This window comes from Uranotaenia lowii, chromosome 2 (assembly GCF_029784155.1).
Source record: "Uranotaenia lowii strain MFRU-FL chromosome 2, ASM2978415v1, whole genome shotgun sequence".
Taxonomy (NCBI): domain Eukaryota; kingdom Metazoa; phylum Arthropoda; class Insecta; order Diptera; family Culicidae; genus Uranotaenia; species Uranotaenia lowii.
The window spans coordinates 146,417,668-146,437,707 of NC_073692.1; the positions used below are offsets into that span (position 1 = coordinate 146,417,668).

The following is a 20,040-nucleotide window of genomic DNA, read 5'->3' on the forward strand; positions in this document are numbered from 1 at the left end:
GAATGGTGACAGTTCCGGTAAATAAGACGGACTATAGAAGCGCAAATTTGAAAGGCTGCTGCTTAGTTTGTTTTGAAATGATGCCAGTTCCTCTAAAAAAGCGGACTGAAGTAGCGCAGATTTGAAAGGTTGCTGCTTAGTTTGTTTGAAATGATGCCAGTTCCGGTAAATGAAACGAACTGAAGACAAGTTGATTTGAAGGTTGCTGATGAGTTGTTTTTGAAAGTATGCCAGTTCCGGTAAACAGGCGTGCAGTTTCTCTAGCGAGAATCACCGAAGAGCTCGGTTTTCGGGCTAACCAAACGATAGAAAAGAAAAAATCAACAAAACCAATCTGAAGAGGTTTTAGAAACACTTTCTGAACAGTTATTAGAAATTCTGAATAACGGAGCCGGCTACGTCCTTCTCAGCAAGCATTTTTGTAGGTATATTTCTCAATAACTTTGTTGTACGTTTCATAAACATTATGGAATGATCGTATAAAACACGAAAAAACAACAGTGAAGGCAATATACATACATATTTTTAAATTCTGTCTAGGGCGATAAGAACTATACAAATTGGACGATATTCAACACCTTTTTTGTACTTCTTGAAAGTAAGCAAGAGAGCGCAACTTTTGCTCTCAATTCATGCAAAACGTTGCCAGCGACAATATGTGCTGCTTCTCTCATTGGAGAATTCTTTCAAATAAAACATCTGATGTAAGTATTCTGGTTGTAACGCTACTCGCAGAGAGAACAACAAGGAATCTCGCGCGAGAGAACAAAAAAAAATATCATATCCGATTTATACCGACTTAAAGTAACCATTTTTACGATCGTTTAATCACTTGGTACGTAGGAAGGAGGTATGGTAGAAAGACAAGAAACTATTTATTTCAGACTTGAAACTGAATCGATTCCTAAAAACGCCAAAGCAACACATATTTCTATAATCTCAGGTACGGAACCACCAGTTGAATCATAGAAATTGAAACCCAAAAATTAAAAGAAATTATAATGACAAACAAGCTTCCCAACATCTGGATAAGAAGCTGTAAGCTGGTTTCACCGAATAAAGTAGTATTGTTTGCTATTCATTATTATTATGACTGTTATGGCGACTACCAGATTAGCATTACACCGGCTTAGAATGATAACATAACCAACAAACAACGCCCAATGCAACGGTGAAGCTAGTCGTAGTCAATCACTTGCTCGGCCAGAACTGTGTTTGGGCATTTGCCGTAACAGCCACAGCTGAATGCACAAACAAACAGCCAAACTACAACCTAGCTACAAATGGGAGTAATGGTGCAGACAAGCAAAACGATAAACATTGAATAAGTGAGGGAGGCATGTTTAGTAGAATGAATAAAAAAAAAAGTGTTCAACCAAAACACACCATCATCAACCCGACGACTTGCGTATAAATCGAGGCGTGCGGCACATTATACGAAAATTCTAGCTGGAGACGTGTGTAGGCCCTAATGTAGACTACCAGTTACTTATATATAGCTCCAGGTTTCTACAAACACACCAAAGAGCGCTACTTTACTCAGGTGTAATGACGCAATTAAGAAACTTGCCGATCGTAGTTACAACCGATGGTGGGTGTAGCTTTGTGTTCCAATTTGTAACGGTTGCTGTTTCAATCGCAAGTTGTAAGTCTATTTTTCTTTGTATGTCAAACGATGGAAATGCAATCAAATTAATTTACTTTACTTGGTGAGTATTTGTAGAAGATTTTTGTATCTATAAATCGATGTTAATAGATTGAAATCGAGTTAAAAAAAACATTTCACTGAAGTACAAGTATTTAACTCGATTTTCCAGAAAAAAATTAAGCTACGGTGAATTTAGATGCGTACTCCTCAATTTTCATTTAGATTTTTCTTGAAATCAGTAAAAGTTGCCTTTAAATCTATGAACTTTTTTCAGACAGAAACTAAAATTGAACATTATTGAGAAATGTGTTCAAGTTTTATTTCTTAAAATAGTGATGCCTCTCAAAATCACCCCTTGTGCCGTAGATACGCAAGAAGGTGTCTTATATTCAACCCGCGCCATATGGAATATGCACACACTTGATCATGAACCAGGTTCCATTGCAACATTGCGGGTGGGTATGGTTGTTTTTTTTTCTTGTTTTCATTCAAGTGTAGAACCAAAGTGCAAGTGGGTAGAGAGCTAGAAATCTCTGCCAGACGTTAATGAATGCTATGTTGTAAAATTATCTACCAATTGACTACATCCATCTCCACACGGTTTGTAGGTACTTCAAACCGGACCGGGTGCGTGCCTTCCGTCTCGTATTGCTTATTGAGGGTGCTTTCGAGCGAAACCAAATAAATTTTGGAGTCTAGCATGTGCGGATGGAAGATTTCGAAAAGTACGTATTTTAGTTTGGATTGGTCTAGCACATTTAAGAAGAGGATTATCTTTTTAAGTGATCATCTCAACATTGAGGAATCACTTCTTATCATTCGTTAGCAGCGATTCGATTAAAGTTGACTGGAAGGAGGAGAAAGGCTCCTGTACAGGTGAAATGCAACTTTTGTCTATATATACCTCGAGAGCTAATAAGGTAAATAAAATCAAATTTTGCATGTGGGAATTTTCGAGTGCAAAAAATGCTTCTATTGCGATTTAGGACTATTTTCCTTTATAAATGGAGAACTTCTTATACAAATGATGCAAAAAGTCGTACAAACAGAGAAATAAAAGAGTGTTATTTGCGATCTATGTATATAAAAGTGTATTTCTGTCTGTTCCCTAAAAACTCGGAAACTACTGAGCCGATTTGCATGAACCTTGAAAGATGGGGATATCAAGGCCGGGAAAGGTTCTTATAATGGTTTGAGACCCCTACCTCTCACAGGAAGGGGTAGGGGGCCTCCCGAACAAAAGACAAATGTTTGCATAACTCAAGAACTGATCAAGATCAATGGTACCAAATTTGGGGTAGGAGGGTATTTAGGTACGAGAAATATTATTATGATTGTTAAGGAATGAATCATCCGCGAGGATGAAAATCCAGGGGAAAAAAACATTCTATGATTATTTGAGATCCCTTTCCTATTCCAATAGGAAGATAGGTAGGGGGGAGTAGCCTCTCTTACATTTATTTACTTAACTCAAAAACAAATCAAGCAAATTGAACCATATTTTTTATGGGATGGTATTAGAGCACGATAAACTGGTTAATGAGTATTTGGCACCCATCCTTCTTCCGATGGGAAGATAGAAAGAGGGGAGGGGGGATCCCTTACAATTTTTTGCGTAATCGAGCAATTGGAACCAAATTTGGCATGGGAGAATATTTGGGAACGATCAATGTTTTATGATTATTTGGAACCCCTCCATCGTTCCAATGGGGAAACAGGAGAGATTGAGGGGGCTCCCATACAAATTTTTGTCTAACTGAAGAACAAATCGAGCAAATGAATACAAATTTGGCATGGGATGGTATTGGGGTATGATGAATGTTTTTCAAAATATTCAGTTTCCCTTTACCCTTCCAGTGGGGAGATAGGGAGAGGGGAGGGGGTAAAATCCAGTAAAATACGAGGAATATTTCTATGATTATTTGAGACCCCTCCCTTCTTCCTTGGGAAGATAGGAAGGAAGGAGAGAGGACCCTATACAATTTTTGCCCAACTCGAGAACTTAGCTAAGAAATGGAGAATTTTTGAGTAATCGATATGATTATTAGCAGTGAATCAAATTGTCCCTGATATTATCTCAAAACAAGCGACAAAGTAGACGTGTGGTTTTGTCTTTATTCTCTCTCTGTGCGACAACCTTTTGTCTCTCCCGTATGTGTTTCATGACAAAATGAAATAGGCAATCAAGAATTGTCGCGTCTTTGAGAAGATAATGACAAATTCTAATGTGAAATTGTCCCGAAATTTACAACTTGGGACAATCCGCTTCGCTTATGTGGGTAATCTATCTGATTTCGTAATAATGAAAAATTATGTGACCAGATCATAAGCTATCTGAGAAGAGCTCTTAGCCTAACTTTAAGGGAAACCATGCTAGAAGTAGTACAGGGACACTAGGTCGAGGCCGTGGCCAATCTGGTCGGTTCCGGAACGAAATATATCAAAGTTATCGGATTGAGACTTGCAACATATTGATAGAAAGCTCTTGGCCTCAACATGAAAAGAATCGATAGGAGAAGTGATTCGGGGACACTTGATCGTGGCCATGGCCAATCAGGCCGGTTCCGGATCGAAATATGTCAAAGTTATCGGATTGAAACTTTCTACATATTGATAACAATCCGATAACTTTGATATATTTCGTTCCGGAACCGGCCAGATTGTCCATGGCAGCGATCAAGTGTCCCCGAATCACTTCTCCTATCGATTCCTTTCATGAAGAGGCCAAGAGCTTTCTATCAATATGTCGCAAGTCTCAATCCGATAACTTTGACATATTTCGTTCCGGAACCGGACAGATTGGCCATGGCCACGACCCAGTGTCCCCGAATCACTTCTCCTACCGATTCCTTTCATGTTGAAGCCAAGAGCTTTCTATCAATATGTAGAAAGTTTCAATCCGATAACTTTGACATATTTCGATCCGGAACCGGCCTGATTGGCCATGGTCACGATCAACGGCCTTCTCCTATCGATTTCGTTTATGGAGAGGCCAAGAGCTTTCTATCGATATGTCGCAAGTCTCGATCCGATAACTTTGACATATTTCGTTCCGGAACCGGCCAGATTGTCCATGGCCACGACCCAGTGTCCCCGAATCGATTCTCCTATCGATTTCGTTTATGAAGAGGCCAAGAGCTTTCTTCCAATATCTCTCAAGCTAGCGTTTTAGTTGTTATTTTCGGAACCGCTTATCCTTATATTTTTCAACAGCAACAAACGAATGTTCTGAAAAAATATTATCGGAATCAATCAGCAAAGAAATTTGTCTTTATCGTTCCGAGCGTACGACAACGACAAAGATTTTATTTTTTTTGTCATGAAAAGTTCAAGTTGGGACAATGTCATTATCTTTGGATAGTAGGCGATTTTTGATTCACTGATTATTAGAAACGGCTATCTCCTTCAAGAATTAGAGGTTAGGAAGAAGAAAGGGGAGAGGGAGTTCCTATATAGCTATTTTTAGCATAAATCGAATACTTATCAATCAAAAGGAACCGTTTTTTTTTCAGGGTGGAGTAGAAAAGGAGACAAGTTTTTTTTGTATTTTTTTTTTGCTTAACTCGAAAACTTATCAAACAACCGGAGCCAAATGTGGCATGTGACGTTATTCAGACAATAACAATGTTTTATGAAAGTTTGTGAGCCCCCAGCCAACAAAATCATCTCCAGTTGTAGTTCTCATTTTAAAATGGATGTTTACCTACAAAAAAATTAAAATAATTTCTGAAAATTTTTGTTTTTTTTTTTTTTTGGAAGGTGCAGCAAAGCACACCGGGTCAGCTAGTAATAATAAATGTGAAACAAGTTTATATTAATTACTTACATATGGAATCTATGTATATTAGGGTGGCAATGGATCTATAGGAAAAATTTCATAATCGGATTTTGAAACTGACCATATGCACTCTTGTAGATTGGCCTTAAAATTGACCTTTGAAGAATTTCAACTCAATCAGACTTGATTTAGGAGTGCCTCAAAGTGCTCAGAGTTTCGGTTTTTTCCTTAAAGAACCTCAAAAGGGTGACCAAAGAAAATCGAAAAAATATAAATTTTATTTTTGATGATTATTATTTTGAATGCATAAAACGTCATAATTTGGTGTTATTTCGAAAAAAAATTGATCAAAAATCGAAGGTTTCTAAAGTTAGCATAAGGCGGAACAAATTAAATTCGCAAAATCAACCTCAAATGTTGATGCAAAATAACTTAGAAATGCATGAAACGCCGAGATCTAGTGTTATCTCGCAGAAAAATTTAAGATTTTATAGTTTTTCCGGTTTGAAAATACGCAAAGAATAATGTTTATCAGGCTTTCTTTAACAAAAACGGGAATATTAAAAAAATAGATCGTAAAAGTGTGAGAAGACTCAAAATTTATTCAGATTACGGTGATAATTATTGATATTTTTAAAGAAATAAAGTATTGGCACATTGAAAGCAAAGCAAACATTTCAAATAGAAAAAAAATAGTGAATCTGATGCTTTGAAAATTTCAGGTTTAAGTTCCGATTAAAAATTAGTTTATTTTTCCTGTCCTAATACTAATTGATTCAATGAGCTCTGTTTTCTGAAATTTGAAATAATAACCATGAACGACGAATTTGATATTGAACTACTGGTCCAATAATCAAAAATTAATTTTGAAATTGGTTTCAGGATTCGAACTTTAATTTTAGTTTTTGAAGCTTACATCTAACTACTGATTGCGTTGAATCTTATACATACAAAACATTCTGAAATCTTATTCAGATTCTTCAGTTTTAAGAGCCTAAGTTCTGGGTGCTGGATTTGGCTAAATTCTGAATCTAAATTTTCAATCCGAACTCGAAGATGTATATCTTAATCCGAACTTTAAAATCCTAATCGAAATTTTGAAATCTTTTCTCGAAGTGTTTTCGAAGTTCGAAAAATGATTCGATGTTTCAGTTGTAATGCGCAATGTTAACTAAATGAGTAGATGTTTCGTGCTTTCAATGTTTAAAAAAAACTGGGAATTCCTTTTTTTCTATCAGTTCCTTATTGAACACTCAAGGAATCACCCGTTTTCCAACCTGTACATTGTCAGTTTAAGCTTTCAATGCTCCACGGACGGGTCCTTTGCACGAGCCTGGAAGAATCTATGGTTGTTTGTGATTCCTCGTTGATCCCAGCAAGGAGATATGAAGAGAGGAGGGGTCCACCATACAATTTTTTAAAGTATTTCAGAATCAATCTGTCGAAAGGCAACGAGTTTGGTTAAAACGAAAACAAAATTGCAAAGATTTTTATTTGGGTACGAGCATTATTCGATGATTATTACAGACCCTCCTTTATTCCATTGAGTGAGATAGGAAGCGGAGACGGGAGCCCCATGCATTTTAGGTTGCATATCTGTAGAATGCAATATAGAACAAAAATCAATTTTAGTATGAATTTGGGATCGAGAAATGTTTCTGCGCTCATTTGGGAGTAGAGCCCTGAAAAGAGATTCCAGAAGGGGGGCTTTCATAGAATTTTTTGTACAACTTCATAAATTTTAGACGAAATGGTGCTAAATTTGGCATGGGCATGGGAGAATATATGGAAGCAAGACATGATTATATAAGACTTCTTCTTTCTGTACCCTTTATCCAGACATTTTTTTTAATATCTCGAAAAATGACCGAACAAATTTGGCAAACAAGGAATTAGGGTACGAGAAGAGTTTTCATGATTATTTAACAGGACTCCATGTTTTTTAATGACTTGGAAACTGATCAAGCAAATGGAACCAAATTTATCATGGGAAAAGAATATTATTCAAGTTAAACATTTGTTTTGGCAGAATTAAGGAAATAATAAACAAATAAATGCAAGTCTTAATATCAGAAACAGAATAATGACTAGAAAACAGATTTTATTTCGGGTATTGAGAACAGGAAAAACATATATAAGAAAATCAGAATTTACTGCAATTCTATTCTATTTTATTCTATTCTATTCTATTCTATTCTATTCTATTCTATTCTATTCTATTCTATTCTATTCTATTCTGTTCTATTCTATTCTATTCTATTCTATTCTATTCTATTCTATTCTATTCTATTCTATTCTATTCTATTCTATTCTATTCTATTCTATTCTATTCTATTCTATTCTATTCTGTTCTGGTTCGATTCTGTTCTGTTCTGTTCTGTTCTGTTCTGTTCTGTTCCTTTCCGTTCCGTTCCGTTCCGTTCCGTTCCGTTCCGTTCCGTTCTGTTATGTTCCGTTCCGTTCCGTTCCGTTTCGTTCCGTTCTGTTCTGTTCCATTGATTCCATGACGTAAAGGAATGTGGGAGATTTTTTCAAGCACAATCCGAAAATATCAATAGAGGATCAATAGAGGAAGTGATAAAAAAAAACTGACTGGTTCGTCTAGCTAACTAATAACCAGACCTGTTTTCATTTTTGCAACGTAGAAAAGCTACCCAGCGGTAAAATAAACAAAATACGGTGGTCAAACCGTACGCAAAATATTTGGGCTGCTAGTAGGGAGATATTTTGTAAAATTTCGTAATAGACAGCAAAACGAAATCTGAACGAACCTGAAAGATTTCCAACCAGAAACTTTTCGTTGACAAGTCTCGCCTGTATTTCCCGGAGATAACTACGGAGAAAAAAATTGAAAAATTGAATGACTAAAGCTATGATCATTTAGTATCCGGACACTTTATTTCGGTGATAGTTACGTTACTAGAGCTCGGATATGCAAAAATTGAGCAGCGCTGTGTTGGTTATAACAAGGACTATCTTGCCTAATCATTTCAGATTTTTAAGTTCACGTGTGTTTGAGATATTCACGATGCAAAAAGACATGGTAAAAATAATTTTGCACAATTGTCTTGGAAATTCTGTGGTTATTGGGGATAACTAAATGCAGACTCCTTAACTATGCAGTAAATCCGTTTCCGGCAGGCAAAAAGTTTTGTCTGTCTAGTAGACACCCAGAAAATAACTAGAAATGAGCAGTTCCATGGATCGCAATCTGTGCAACCGGTTTTTACGCAATGTGACAGATATGTTCTGATGGACAAAGAAATTTATGATAAAACCAAATTTAAGAGGTCAAATTCTTCGGATGCCTTCTCGTGAAAAGGTTCCAAGCAGATTCCAATTGGGTTTTGCTTCTGTGGTAAAAATAATAGATCAATACATGACTTAAAAAAGTGTGCAAAAATAAAAAAGAGATTTCATGAAAAAGTAAGAATATTTCTTGAAATCATGCCTACTCGTGAAAAGGTTCCAAGCAGATTCCAATTGGGTTTTGCTTCTGTGGTAAAAATAATAGATCAATACATGACTTAAAAAAGTGTGCAAAAATAAAAAAGAGATTTTATGAAAAAGTAAGAATATTTCTTGAAATCATTGATAAATATATTTTTTTTATATTTTTACATTAAATGTCATATTAACACCTTCATTTCCTTCATAGAAAACTTTCGAGCAAATGAATAGTTTTTAAAACACACACGTTTGAAACTGCCCGGATTCTAAATGACCATAGCCTTAGTACTTGATGATGCTAACGATTTGTGGAAACTGTAAATCACTCAGTGTTTCGTAGTGATTGACTCGATGGACGGCTAAAAATACAAAGAAGACTTCCTCCAAATGTGACCGTTTTCGCTAAAAAGCACTTTAATAGATCCCACAAAATTTATACTCTGTTTAAGTTGGATCTAGAATCATGCCATTACGCAAACTGTGGAGGAATGATAAAAAGTTAAATATGTTGTTTTTGTGCCGAAGGAGGACAATCGGATAAATTTGTTACTTCGAATAAATTCAAAATTTTGAGTTATTTCAGAGGTCAAGTTTCAGGAAACAGAAAACGTTATAAAAAATAGTCTTATTTGGAAAAAAATTGCACATGTAAACATTACATTACCAAGTAGCTTCGCTGAAAATTTCGTCAATTTTCATCCATACAGTCAAAAGTACACAAAACAAAGTGTTGCATTTTTTTTCGAATACATACACTCCTTATAATAAACCGCAAGCTTGTTATGTTTATGTTTTACTTAAGGTTCAATAAATCGGATTAAAATTCAGACTAAAGTTATGATTCATCAAATCCTTAAATATCCAATATAACCCAGAATTGAATTGATTGTAGATTAGTTTTTGAATTTCAGAAATCATATTTTGGATTTCAGGTAATGCAGAATCCAAACAATCTACACGAACTAGATTATTTGGGGTCGAAATGTTTTCCATTAATAGGTCTCTGCTTTCTTTTGAATATTCATTGGAATTGGGAACAAGGAATAATATGTTCACAATTACGTATCTAACAAATGAAGAGTAGGGAACGAAATTTGAATTATATTATAAAAATTTCAACATAAATAATCTTTGGCACACTGGCATTGAAAAAGGATAATTGAAGAGAACTGAAACGGTACTCACCTGAAAAATCTGTCGAGTCTGCGTCAACGTCTAATGAACAGCTACCGATCGAGTCAACACTTCTATCCATATTCCTCTAAGGAACCTCCGGATAGAAGAAGTCAATTGCAGCACGCACGTGTTTCTGGCCACCGATAGCTAAATGGGGCTAGATGGATGGTTGAACCGAACACCCGATGATGATAACACGTTTCAATTTTTCACCAAATTATTTCACCGCTTTTCAACGTGTGCCTCTCTGCCACAATGTTGAAGTTTAAAGTTACAAACGGCAATTTTCCGTCGTCGTCGTCGTCCTCGTTCCAATGAACGCCTTCGCTTGATCCAATTAGATAGTCGTGTTTTTGCGCTAGCTCGCAGGCTAGCTGGCTAACGGGTACACGTTTACGAATGTCGCAGCACCGCAACTACTTTAGCGGATAGAATGAGCGAAATTATTTTATTTGCAACACGAATCAATTTTTCACACAACCTGTGCCAACTCTCGTGGCGCGGTGCTTTGCTACATACACTACACTCTTGAACCCCACCGAAGTTTAATAACCGGCACCAATAACAACACAGCGATCTCACCTCGCAAACACACAGTACGATTTTGACAATTTTGCCCAACCAACAGTAATTGCTGTTGTTGCGGATATGTTACGCTTCCTCTCGCCGAGCTTAGCCTACTTCAACGGAACTTTGTGGCTCACTGAGATAAAACTAAAATCGAAAAATCGATTTCACCTGAAAGCTGAAACAAAACAACAGCTAGCTAGCTAGCTTTTAGTAGCAACACTGACTCCGTGTCACCCACCCTGAAACAAAATCCATCAAACCTTCAGGCCACGCTGCTGTACCACTTTTTTTTCTTCTTATTAAGGGGGAAACCGTCTTGACTCAGAGGGCAGCAAAAAAACTAAACGTCACAATCCAATCTACTCCAAGATTCCGGAATACCAGGCAGCCACCACACTTATACACACCTCCGGTAAGTTTGAAACACGCTGCTCTACTGGGGCACTGACAGAGTGCTCGAAAAAAAACTATTCGGTCCAAGTCCGGGCCACTAAACTCTCCACTATTCTGGTCTGGTCTCTAGCAACGACGACGATTCCCTTCAACAAACGGACGACGACTACTGGCGTCGCCTCCTCAGGGGCTCTGCTGTTGCTGCTGCTTCTAGAGCTCTGGTACTTTTGGTGTTGCTGATGCTTCTGATGCAACCTCTAGTAGGGCAAACTCCATCCAACAACAACAACAACAACTGCAAAAACTGCTGCAGCGCCCCTACGATGATGATGATGCTGATGATGGTTGAACATTCTCGAGCAACTGCACTTTTAAACTACGAGAGCCGGGCATGTTTGGGAAGAGGCCTCTGGCCGTACTGCAAGGTTCAGTTAGCTTCCTCCACTTTGGAACTACGTCTTATCCTCAATCAACAACAAAACTAACGCGCGGCGCGATTCGGCTTCTTCGGTCTGCTGCAGTTGGAGAAATGCCGAGTTTAGCCAGCTAGTAATGTATTTCGGCGGCCCTCTTAGTGGGAAATCTCACTCTAGCTGGAACCTGCGGAAAGAAAAAAGAGAGAAATTCAACATTAAAGAAGATGAAGCCAAACTTAAAAGTTATATAGAAATAGGAAAGCAAAACGTGTAAAAGGAAGGCCCACTAACTATCGGACGATTTTGGTTTTAGTGTACACAGTTGGTACAATAATTGGGGAGAGTACTGAGTAGCAGCTCTCTCTCTCTCTCTCTCTCTCTCTCTCTCTCTCGCTCTTTCTGGAGCAATGCTGCTGCTGCTGCTATTGCCACTAGTGACTTGGTACTATGGATGATTTAATAGCATAATTTTGGTTTCGATTCGGTTTTGAGCTCCTATGTCTAGCAACAGGTTTATTGCATTTGTTAACGACTGACTGCTGGATCCGTCGGGAAGATGGATTACGTAAGGTTGGCATGAATTTTGTGCCCCTCGCCACACAGGAGGAGCTGAAGAGAAGCAGTTCTTTGAAGCAAGGAACAATATTGAATCGAAAAAAAAGTGCACGTGGCTTGAAAATCATCGCTCTAAAACTACTCTTGAAAACATACAATTTTATATATGTGTGTATTAAATTTTTTTTAAAATAGTTTGTTTCCTTTTTTATTTTTCTTTTTTTTCACCTTTTTTAATTTATTTGAATGTTTTGTTTGTTTATTTTTTCAGTGTTTTTCATAATATGTTTATTTTTTTTTGTTCTTTTTTTTTGCATTTTTCTGTTTACTTTGGATATTCTATACCTCTTAAATTTGTTTTATTTTTTCTGTCATACAGTTTTTTCATCATCTGACTTATCAATATTGTTTTTTTTCTTTCTTTTCTTTCTTTTTTTAAAATTTTAATCCATTCAGGGGGATCAAAACCTTAAGCTTATGCGCAGTTTAACAGAGGAAATAAGTACAAACTTGAGCCTTATATCCAAGGCAGTTTAAAAAAATTGAGGGGATACCAGGTCAACCTACTGGAAAATGGAATTTTGTAAACACTTACAAATCCGATGATCTTCCGACTTACGGGGTAAGATGGCCCCCAAGATGGTGTTCATCGTTTGATTGACGTTTCTTTTGCTCAAATGTGACCATTTCAGCTTTAAAGGCTTATGGTATTAGGTGTGAGAACTAGTGATTGAAAAAAGTAGTAGTAGCAAATAAAAAAGAGCAATCGGTTCATATTCATGCAAGGGCTCTTTTTGGAGTTGCTTCAAAACTAATTTTTTCTCATCATATGAAAACAAAATATTATTTAAACAACATTTATTTACATAATGGAAATCGAAGTGTTTTAAACTGCACTGAATAAGTATTGAACTCTAAAATAAGACGTGGTTGAAAAAAAAAACTGAAAAACAACCAGCTTCCCTAAAACTGAAAGTGCCTCGTATGGTCATCATTCCCTTATTTCCGCTATTTCATTTTTAATGTTTTTTATAATTTGCAGATTTTTGCAAAAAAAAATTTTTATATGTATTTTTGTATTTTGTATTTTTTTGGTTTCTTTTTGTTTTCATTTCTTTTTTATTTTATTTAAAATTTTAAAAATATTTTTTTTTCTTTTTTTGTTTTGATTATAGTCGTTTTACCATCCTTGTGGCATTCGCAACTTTATCAACGTTACAGTTGACGGAAAGTTATTGAAAACCTTATCCGATACAACTGTGTTCGATGTTTACTCTTGGACTCGAGCTCACGGACATCTGCTCAGAAAGCAACTGACTTGCCAACTGAGATATATCTCAAGCCCATTTTCTTCTTTATTTTTTTTAATTTTTAATTGTTATTGACATTTTTTGAATTATTTTTAATATGTTTATTAATTATTTTTAATAATTATTTTTAATCTTTATTTCTTTTTTTTTTTTTTGTTTTAATTTCATTTTTTTTTTCTTTTATTTGTTTATTTTTTTTTTGTTTAATATTTCTTATTGATTTTTTAATTTTTTTTTATCTTTTTATCGTTTCATTTTTATTTATTTATTTTAAATTATTATTATTTTTTTTATTTGTTTTTTTTTTTAATTTTTTTCTTTAATTTTTTTTAAATTTTTTTTTTATTTTTTTTTATCTTTCTTTTCATTTTTTCTTATTTATTTTCATTTTAATTTTTTTAAATTTTTTTTTTCATTTTCAATTTTTTCTTTTTATTTTTTTTTATTTTCAATTTTTTCTTTTCATTTTTATTTTTACATTTTCATTTTTTTTTCACTTTTAGATTTTCATTTTAAATTTTTTTTTTAATTTTTTTATTTCTTTTTCATTTTTTCATTTTTTTAATTTTTTTATTACTTTTCTTTATTTTTTTATTTTTTTTTCACTTTTCAATTCTTTTTTCAACTTTTTTTTATTTTTATGTTTTAATTTTAATTTTTTTTCTTTTATTTTTTTTTCATTTTTTTATTTTTTTTAAATTTTTTTTATATTTTTTTATGTTTTTTTTGTTTTTTAATTGTTTTTTAAATATTTTTTTGTAGTATTCTTAATTTTTGTTTTAATTTTTGTTTTAATTTTTCATTTGGATTCTTTTGATTCTTTAAATTTTATTGATTTTTTTTGATTTTTTTCTCATTTTCGTTAATTTTTTTTTTGTTTTTGTTTATCTTTTTTTTTGTTTTTTTTTTATTTATTTTTGTCTTTTTTTCATTTTTTTGTGATTTTTTAAATTTTTTTTTTCATTATTTTTTACTTTTTATGTTATTATTTTAACTTTTTTGTCATTATTTTTAATTTTGTTTTTCATTATTTTTTTGTGTATTCTTTTTATTTTTTTTTTTGTAATTTTTTTATGTAATAAAAAATATTTTTAGTTCTTTTCTTTCTATTATTTTTTTTATAAATTTTATTTTTTTGTTTTTTGTTTTTGTTTATTTATTTTTGTCTTTTTTCATTTTTTTGTGATTTTTTTAAATTCTTTTATTTTTTACTTTTTTTGTCATTATTTTTAATTTTTTTTGTCATTGTTTTTATTTTTTTTGTCATTATTTTTTTGTGTATTCTTTTTATTTTTTTGTAATTTTTTTATGTGATAAAAAATATTTTTATGTCATTTCTTTTTATTATTTTTTTTATATTTTTTTTTTATATTTCCTGTTTATTTTTTTTATATTTTTATTTTCTTTTTTTAAATTATTTTTCTTATAGTTTCTATTTCTTTTTTACTTATTTATTTTTTTTTCGTTTTTTAACTTATTAATTATTTTTCATTTTTTTTTTATTTATTTTTTTTTCTTAATTTGTCTATGTAATGTTTTTGGTTTTTTTATTGGCATGCTTTTTTGTGATATTTTCTGTGTTTTTGCAATTTTTTTATGTGTTTTTTTTGCGATATGTACTTTAATGTGTATTTTTGCGATATTTTTGTAAGTGTTTATTGCGATATTTGTTATGTGTTTTCTGTTTATTGCGTTATTTTGTGGTTTAAAATATTTTTTGAAATTTTAATTATTTTTTTTATACATTGGCTTTTTTCACTTCATTTCAATTTTTCTAAATCATTTATATTTTTTTCCAACTTTTGTTAAGTCTTATATGTATTTGTATTCATCTTTTTGTTTTTAAATTTTTTCAAAAATATTTTTCTTTTTGTTCTTGTTTTTGATTTTTTTTAAACCTTTATAAATTTATATTAATTATTTGATTTTAATCCATTTTTTCATTTGTAATAAATATTTTTTCAAATTTATAAGGAATTACCATTTTTTTTTTTAATTTTTGTCTTTGTTTGTTATTGTCGGAATCAGTCTCCGTTTTACCACTTTAAGAGAGATTTCATACAACTTCTACTGATTCAGTAGAAGTAGTTATCTGCATTCAGATTAATAGTACATTGCGTAAGTTGCAATCTGTTCGACCTGTTTCATATTGATTCATATTGATTCATATTGATTCATATTGATTTATTAACTTTTCATCATCATCATCATCATCATCATCATCATCATCATCATTTCCACGTGAATTCATTGGTCTAAAGATCTAGAGGTCTCACAAACAATCCCAGTTTCTCTTTCTTTAATTCTATTTTGTCATTTTCCATTACCAGAAAACTCAATATATCTCCACACTCTCTTTTAACGGAAGTCTCAGTGCTCTTCCAAATTTTGTATCAACAGAGATCTCAATACGCTTCTTCAATTTTCATTAGGATTTGTTTTAAACTGCTCTCACATTTTTTATAGTTGGAATTTCTGTTTTCATTTATATGCTATGTTTACATATCGCTTATTTTCATTCAACCGTTTAATTTTTTATCGTCAGTAGCCTAAATCTACTTCCAAACTTCCTACGAACTTTATTTCAAACGAACTTTATTTCACTTTTTAATTACCTACTTAGATAGTTTTCGATCTGCTCTCACCTTTTTGATCAGTATATGCATTTCAATGCTTCGCCATACATTATCAGCAAAAGGATCACGACAGCTTTGACATTTTGTACAAGTATAAGTATAGTATATGTATTTAATCAACATCAACATCAATGACGTTGCCAAATCAACCAGGGATTGACCACCAATCGGCAACTGCGTCATTTTGTATTGTTGAATTAACCTTAATTGATGTTTGAACCAAATGTGAGCCATCGAAATATCATAAGACCGTATACCATCTTCTAAAGTTGAAAAAAGAATCAAAATGAAAATGTAAACCCAACGCAATAAGTAAACATTATTCTAATCCTTGATAAAGCCGCGCCTAAGGCACTTTCCAGAAGAAAGATATGGCACAAAAAGACTCCATCAACTCCATGTTCGGACATAAATTTAGACCACACTTGGGCCGCCGAAAGACTGCTCTCCCCATCCATTAACGATGGGCTGGGTCTTCTAAGATAGACACCGATCCAAATAGCTTCGAGGCAGTGTTCTTGGTTGTCGAGAAGCTCACACGAGGTGTTAAAGGAAGAAAAGACGATCAGCGGCATCCCTTTCCCCTATTCCGCTACATCTTTGTAACACGCTGCACTCTTGTAGAATATGCAGCCGTACAACATCGGGACGGAAAAGAAGATGCACCGACTTTGAAGATTTCCTCTACCGCTCCTAAGTAAGTATGTTCGATCGTACGAGGAAGCACGTGCTTCTCCTTATAATAGAACATCGAAGACAAGTCACGCACTCATTAGAACCTTACAAATCGGAGGGGCGCGCGCGTATCTTTAGATGTTTCTTTCACGACGACGATTCGGTGTCACATGAAGAACCCATTTAGAAGTCGGGCGGCACGGAATCTTGAATGCACCGCAAGTCGTCATCATCATCGCGGGGTAAGTGCTTTGGTTTTCGGGGAAGTAAAATAAAAGAAGACCAAAAAAATAAGCTACAAAATCGGATTCCACTCTTGCACCGGTTATTCTGACTAGTGAGTGCGTTGGGGTTTAAAATAGAGTACTAGTGGTGATCTATTTCTGGGTTGTTGTTGCAGGGTTACATGAGCGTTTGTAAGATGCAATTTGGTGGCACTTTTTCACGACAAGATGGCAACGCATATTCTCATTACTCTTGAGTCGATCCACCTTGATGCTTTTTTCCGGAGAAGTTAGGCTCAACTCGGACAAAATTAGAGTGTATTAAATCAAAATGTGTACACAATTAGAACAACGTGGGGTCCAAAACAAAAGCAAGCCTAATTACGACACAACTCTAGCCATTTTTCTCAAAATTGGCACACGACACAACCCTAACTAGTTTTTTTTCAAAATTGGCACACGAGCAAATTTTGACATAATTATATGATTTGTTGTATTTACCGACCCGCACTTTAAAAACACGGGGGTCCAATATAAAATCAATCTAAAGTACAACCAAAAACATTCGAGTGTAATTTTCTTAAAATTGGTACAACCCGATCAGAAAAGAAAAACGAAATTCTATCGATATTTGATATTTTGACATTAAATTTTTTCCTATCAACATGAGATATAATTTAGTATTCTTGGATGTTAAAATATCTCAAATTGTATCAAAAAGTCCAAGCAAAAAAAACTAAATTATATCTTTAGTAGTTTTTAAGTGATTTTTTTAAATCAAAATTGTTACTCAAACATGTCTCAACAAGATTTTTCTTATCTAATTCAGTTATACCTGTGATATCAAGCGCTTTGTTTTTGTCGATTTGTAAAAAAAACTAGTAGGGTGACGGACTTATTTTGGACCAGAGGACCAATTTTGAACCACCTTGTCTAGCTCTCTTATAAAGCAACTAATCATGATATTTTTTAACGAATATAGTTAAAGCCCGGGAGCTTAATAAAATGCACAATTTTTTTTTCAAAACTAGTTGATTTATAAGAGAGTTAGACAAAATAAGTACGCTGCCCTATAGCTGTCTTTATTCGTTATTTTTCTGACTTCAATGAGTCAATTTTTTTTGTATTTTTTGTTTTGATATACATTATGACTATTATGACTTGTTTGCTTTGATGTTTTTGGATTTTTTTTAAATATTTTTGCTGTTAATATTTTTTTGTTCCAATCTTTATGTTTGTTTTAATAATTTATAAAAAAAAAATTTCAATAGTTTTTTTAGAATTAATTTAAAAAATATATTTTTTTGTTTTTCTTATTTTCTAGTTTAAATTAATTTTTTTTTATTTTTTTTTTTGTTTTTTTTTTATATTTTTACTTTTTTTTTATGTCTTTGTATAATTTATATTTTTATTTACTTTAATTTGTTTTAGTTTTAAATTTTTTATATTGTTTTTGTTTTGATAATTTGTTCTGTTTTGTTATTTATTTTTTGTAAGGATATTTTTTTTGTTTTGATTTTTTAATTTATGTTTTAATTTTTATTAGATAATTTTGTTTGATTTTTTGGTTAAAATTTGTTTTGTTTAAGTTTTTTTTTAGTTTTGATTTTTTTGTTTTGTGTTTAATTTAATTTGTCTGTTTTATATCAATTTTTTTTATTATTTTATTTTGATTTTTTTGTTCCGAATTTTTTAAATATTTTTCGAACCAATTTTTTTTTTCTAATTAATTATATTTATTTTGTATTGGTTTTTTTCAAATTTTTTTTATTATGTTTTGTTTTGTATATTTTTAATTTTTTTATTCTGATTTTTGAATTTCTTATTAATTATTTTATTCTTTTTTAAATGCTTTTTAATTGCATTTTTTTGTTTTAATTATTTCAATTTTTGGAGTTCTATTTTTATATTTTTGTTTGTTTTGATTTTTTTTTGTTTTAATATTTCTTTTATTTTTATCTTTTGTACGGATTTATTTTTTTTCGATTTGTTATAGTTTTGTTTAAATTTTTTTATTTCTTGTGATTTTTTTTTAAATTTTTTTAAATTTATTTTTCGTCTTGATTTAGTTTTTATTTCCTTGTGTTAATTTATTTTAATTTTTTGTTTTATTTTTTTTGTTTTATTTTTTTTTGTTTTGGTTTTTTTTCATTTTTTTTGTTTGGTTTTGATAATAATTATTGTTTTGTTTTGTTTTTTTTTCACTTTTTGGTTCGATTTCTTTTATTTTTTATATGTTTTTAATATTTTTTTTTGTTTTTTTTTTAATATTTTTATTTTGATTTTTTTTATTTTAATTTTGATTTTTTCTTATTTTTTTATTTTGATTTTTTTTATTTTTTATTTTGATATTATTTATTCTTTTGTTTTTATTTTTTTCAATTTTTTAGTTTCGTTTTTTTATATTTTCGTATTTTGATATCTTACTTTTCGGTTCAAATTTTTTATTTTTTATTTTGTTTTGTTTTTTTTTTTTGGTTTAGTTTTTTTTAATTTTTTTGTTTTGTTTTTTTTTTATTTTTAATTTTTTTTTAATTGTTTTGTTTTGCTTTTTTTGTTATTGTTTTATTTAGCTTTTTCAGTTGCTTTGTTTTGCTTTTTTAATTTTTTTTATTGTTTTGTTTTGCTTTTTATTTTAATTTTGTATTGAATTATTTTGCTTTTCTATTTTTTTTTGTTTGGTGTTTTTTTGTTTGTTTTGATTTTATTTTTTTTTTGTTTCAATTTTTTATTTTGTTTTTGTTTTTTATTCCATTTTTTTTATTCATCCAATTCTTTTGCTTTAATATTTGTATTAATTTTTTTTAATTTTTTTTTTTTTTTGGACATTTTTGCTTTAAATTTTTATTTTTTTTGAAATTTTAATTTTTTTTTTGTTTTTCTTAAATTTTTTTTTGTTTTGTTTTGTTTTTTTTTTAAATATTTTTTAATTTTTTTTTATTTTTTTCTTTTATTTTCTGTTTATTATTTTTTCAGCATTTTTTTATTTTTTTATTTGATTCTATTTAATTTTTTATTTTTATAATTTTTTCATTATTATGTATTTCTTTTAATTTTTTTATTTATTTTTTGTATATTTTTAATTTTTTTTTAATTTTTAATTTTTTTTTTATTTTTTTTGTTATTTCTTTTTTTTATTTATTTTTTATTTTTTTTTTCATTTTTTTTTATTTTTTTTTTATTTTTATTTATTTTTTTTTTTTTTAAGT

The 20,040-nt window shown here is 31.5% G+C and overlaps 1 protein-coding gene across 1 annotated transcript in view; it reads right to left on the reverse strand.

Annotated features, from left to right (window-relative positions):
• LOC129748963 (disks large-associated protein 4) overlaps positions 1-20,040 on the reverse strand; it is a 199,078-nt gene that overhangs the window by 82,828 nt on the left and 96,210 nt on the right. The window contains exon 3 of the mRNA XM_055743779.1: positions 10,062-11,615. Coding sequence (XP_055599754.1) covers positions 10,062-10,131 — 70 coding nt within the window. The 5' untranslated portion in view covers positions 10,132-11,615. The remainder of the gene's footprint in view (positions 1-10,061; positions 11,616-20,040) is intronic.